Below are 3,727 nucleotides of genomic sequence, written 5' to 3' on the forward strand. Positions count from 1 at the left end.
TTTTTATTCAGTACATACAAAATGTCAGCACAAAAATAAATGTTTTGTGCACTATGTCATCACACACTACTGTTTATCCTCAACAAGTATGTTGGGTGGAACCACACCACTGGTAGGAAAATGCACATATTTTATTTCTGAATATCTGTCACCAATTGGATGGAAACCTAGCTCCAGACACAGACATACATTTACATTTACGTCATTTAGCAGACACTCTTATCCAGAGCGACTTACAGTTAGTGAGTGCATTCATTTTCTTACTGGCCCCCCGTGGGAATCCAACCCACAACCCTGGCGTTGTAAACGCCATGCTCTACCAACTGAGCCGACACGGGACCATAGACATAGACAGATGGGCAGAGAAACACACACACACACACACACACACAGGCTGGTCTGTTTTCCCTCCGGTGCTCTGGGGAGTTTAGCAGGAGAGGAAGAGGAAACCACATCTCATCAGCTGCCTGTCTGAGCTGCCTGGTGCCTGGGACAAGGATTGACTTCTGCAGGGTTGTCCAGAAGCTGGTAGGGCTGGCTGGGATAGAGCTCCATGGGGTGATCTGGAGGGTGGTAGGCCTGGCTGGGATAGAGCTCCATGGGGTGATCTAGAGGCTGGTATGCCTGGCTGGGATAGAGCTCCATGGGGTGATCTGGAGGCTGGTAGGCCTGGCTGGGATAGAGCTCCATGGGGTGATCTGGAGGGTGGTAGGCCTGGCTGGGATAGAGCTCCATGGGGTGATCTGGAGGCTGGTAGGCCTGGCTGGGATAGAGCTCCATGGGGTGATCTAGAGGGTGGTAGGCCTGGCTGGGATAGAGCTCCATGGGGTGATCTAGAGGCTGGTAGGGCTGGCTGGGATAGAGCTCCATGGGGTGATCTAGAGGCTGGTAGGGCTGGCTGGGATAGAGCTCCATGGGGTGATCTAGAGGGTGGTATGCCTGGCTGGGATAGAGCTCCATGGGGTGATCTAGAGGCTGGTAGGGCTGGCTGGGATCAATCAAATCAAATCTCAAATCAAATTGTATTTGTCACATACACGTGTTTAGCAGATGTTATAGCGGGTGTAGCGAAATACTTGTGCTTCTAGCTCCGACAGTGTAGTAATATCTAACAAGTAATATCTGACAATTTCACAACCCTATACCCAATACACACAAAACTAGTAAGGAATGAGATTTAAGGATATATACATATATGGACAAGCAATGGCAGAGCGGCATGGACTAAGATACAGTAGAATATTATAGAAAAGAATGCAGTATATACATACAGTGGGGAAAAAAAGTATTTAGTCAGCCACCAATTGTGCAAGTTCTCCCACTTAAAAAGATGAGAGAGGCCTGTAATTTTCATCATAGGTACACGTCAACTATGACAGACAAATTGAGAAAAGAAAATCCAGAAAATCACATTGTAGGATTTTTAATGAATTTATTTGCAAATTATGGTGGAAAATAAGTATTTGGTCACCTACAAACAAGCAAGATTTCTGGCTCTCACAGACCTGTAACTTCTTCTTTAAGAGGCTCCTCTGTCCTCCACTCGTTACCTGTATTAATGGCACCTGTTTGAACTTGTTATCAGTATAAAAGACACCTGTCCACAACCTCAAACAGTCACACTCCAAACTCCACTATGGCCAAGACCAAAGAGCTGTCAAAGGACACCAGAAACAAAATTGTAGACCTGCACCAGGCTGGGAAGACTGAATCTGCAATAGGTAAGCAGCTTGGTTTGAAGAAATCAACTGTGGGAGCAATTATTAGGAAATGGAAGACATACAATACCACTGATAATCTCCCTCGATCTGGGGCTCCACGCAAGATCTCACCCCGTGGGGTCAAAATGATCACAAGAACGGTGAGCAAAAATCCCAGAACCACACGGGGGGACCTAGTGAATGACCTGCAGAGAGCTGGGACCAAAGTAACAAAGCCTATCATCAGTAACACACTACGCCGCCAGGGACTCAAATCCTGCAGTGCTAGACGTGTCCCCCCTGCTTAAGCCAGTACATGTCCAGGCCCGTCTGAAGTTTGCTAGAGTGCATCCAGAAGAGGATTGGGAGAATGTCATATGGTCAGATGAAACCAAAATATAACTTTTTGGTAAAAACTCAACTCGTCGTGTTTGGAGGACAAAGAATGCTGAGTTGCATCCAAAGAACACCATACCTACTGTGAAGCATGGGAGTGAAAACATCATACTTTGGGGCTGTTTTTCTGCAAAGGGACCAGGACGACTGATCTGTGTAAAGGAAAGAATGAATGGGGCCATGTATCGTGAGATTTTGAGTGAAAACCTCCTTCCATCAGCAAGGGCATTGAAGATGAAACGTGGCTTGGTCTTTCAGCATGACAATGATCCCAAACACACCGCCCGGGCAACGAAGGAGTGGCTTCGTAAGAAGCATTTCAAGGTCCTGGAGTCTCCAGATCTCAACCCCATAGAAAATCTTTGGAGGGGAGTTGAAAGTCCGTGTTGCCCAGCGACAGCCCCAAAACATCACTGCTCTAGAGGAGATCTGCATGGAGGAATGGGCCAAAATACCAGCAACAGTGTGTGAAAACCTTGTGAAGACTTACAGAAAACGTTTGACCTGTGTCATTGCCAACAAAGGGTATATAACAAAGTATTGAGAAACTTTTGTTATTGACCAAATACTTATTTTCCACCATAATTAGCAAATAAATTCATTAAAAATCCTACAATGTGATTTTCTGGATTTTTTTTCCTCATTTTGTCTGTCATAGTTGACGTGTACCTATGATGAAAATTACAGGCCTCTCTCATCTTTTTAAGTGGGAGAACTTGCACAATTGGTGGCTGACTAAATACTTTTTTTCCCCACTGTATGAGATGAGTAGTGCAAGATACAGTGAGGGAAAAAAGTATTTGATCCCCTGCTGATTTTGTACGTTTGCCCACTGACAAAGACATGATCAGTCTATAATTTTAATGGTCGGTTTATTTGAACAGAGAGACAGAATAACAACAACAAAAATCCAGAGAAACGCATGTCAAAAATGTTATACATTGATTTGCATTTTAATGAGGGAAATAAGTATTTGACCCCTCTGCAAAACATGACTTAGTACTTGGTGGCAAACCCTTGTTGGCAATCACAGAGGTCAGACATTTCTTGTAGTTGGCCACCAGGTTTGCACACATCTCAGGAGGGATTTTGTTCCACTCCTCTTTGCAGATCTTCTCCAAGTCATTAAGGTTTCGAGGCTGACGTTTTGCAACTTGAACCTTCAGCTCCCTCCACAGATTTTCAATGGGATTAAGGTCTGGAGACTGGCTAGGCCACTCCAGGACCTTAATGTGCTTCTTCTTGAGCCACTCCTTTGTTGCCTTGGCCGTGTGTTTTGGGTCATTGTCATGCTGGAATACCCATCCACGACCCATTTTCAATGCCCTGGCTGATGGAAGGAGGTTCTCACCCCGTCCATCGTCCCTTTGATGCGGTGAAGTCGTCCTGTCCCCTTAGCAGAAAAACACCCCCAAAGCATAATGTTTCCACCTCCATGTTTGACGGTGGGGATGGTGTTCTTGGGGTCATAGGCAGCATTCCTCTTCCTCCAAACACAGCGAGTTGAGTTAATGCCAAAGAGCTCGATTTTGGTCTCATCTGACCACAACACTTTCACCCAGTTCTCCTCTGAATCATTCAGATGTTCATTGGCAAACTTCAGACGGCCCTGTATATGTGCTTTCTTGAGC

General features: G+C 45.4%; 1 protein-coding gene across 1 annotated transcript; it reads right to left on the bottom strand.

Annotated features, from left to right (window-relative positions):
- Nucleotides 1-459: 459 nt before the first annotated feature.
- On the bottom strand, nt 460-960 carry LOC121561190 (cysteine-rich and transmembrane domain-containing protein WIH2-like). Its single transcript, XM_041873809.1, has one exon. It carries the CDS (start codon nt 958-960, stop codon nt 460-462), a length of 501 nt encoding a protein of 166 aa, XP_041729743.1.
- Nucleotides 961-3,727: the final 2,767 nt, after the last annotated feature.

This window comes from Coregonus clupeaformis, unplaced genomic scaffold (assembly GCF_020615455.1).
Source record: "Coregonus clupeaformis isolate EN_2021a unplaced genomic scaffold, ASM2061545v1 scaf2203, whole genome shotgun sequence".
Taxonomy (NCBI): domain Eukaryota; kingdom Metazoa; phylum Chordata; class Actinopteri; order Salmoniformes; family Salmonidae; genus Coregonus; species Coregonus clupeaformis.

Excerpts from the sequence above, each read along its gene's own strand:
- LOC121561190 (XM_041873809.1), bottom strand. The coding sequence starts at position 960 with ATGGAGCTCTATCCCAGCCAGGCATACCACCCTCTAGATCACCCCATG.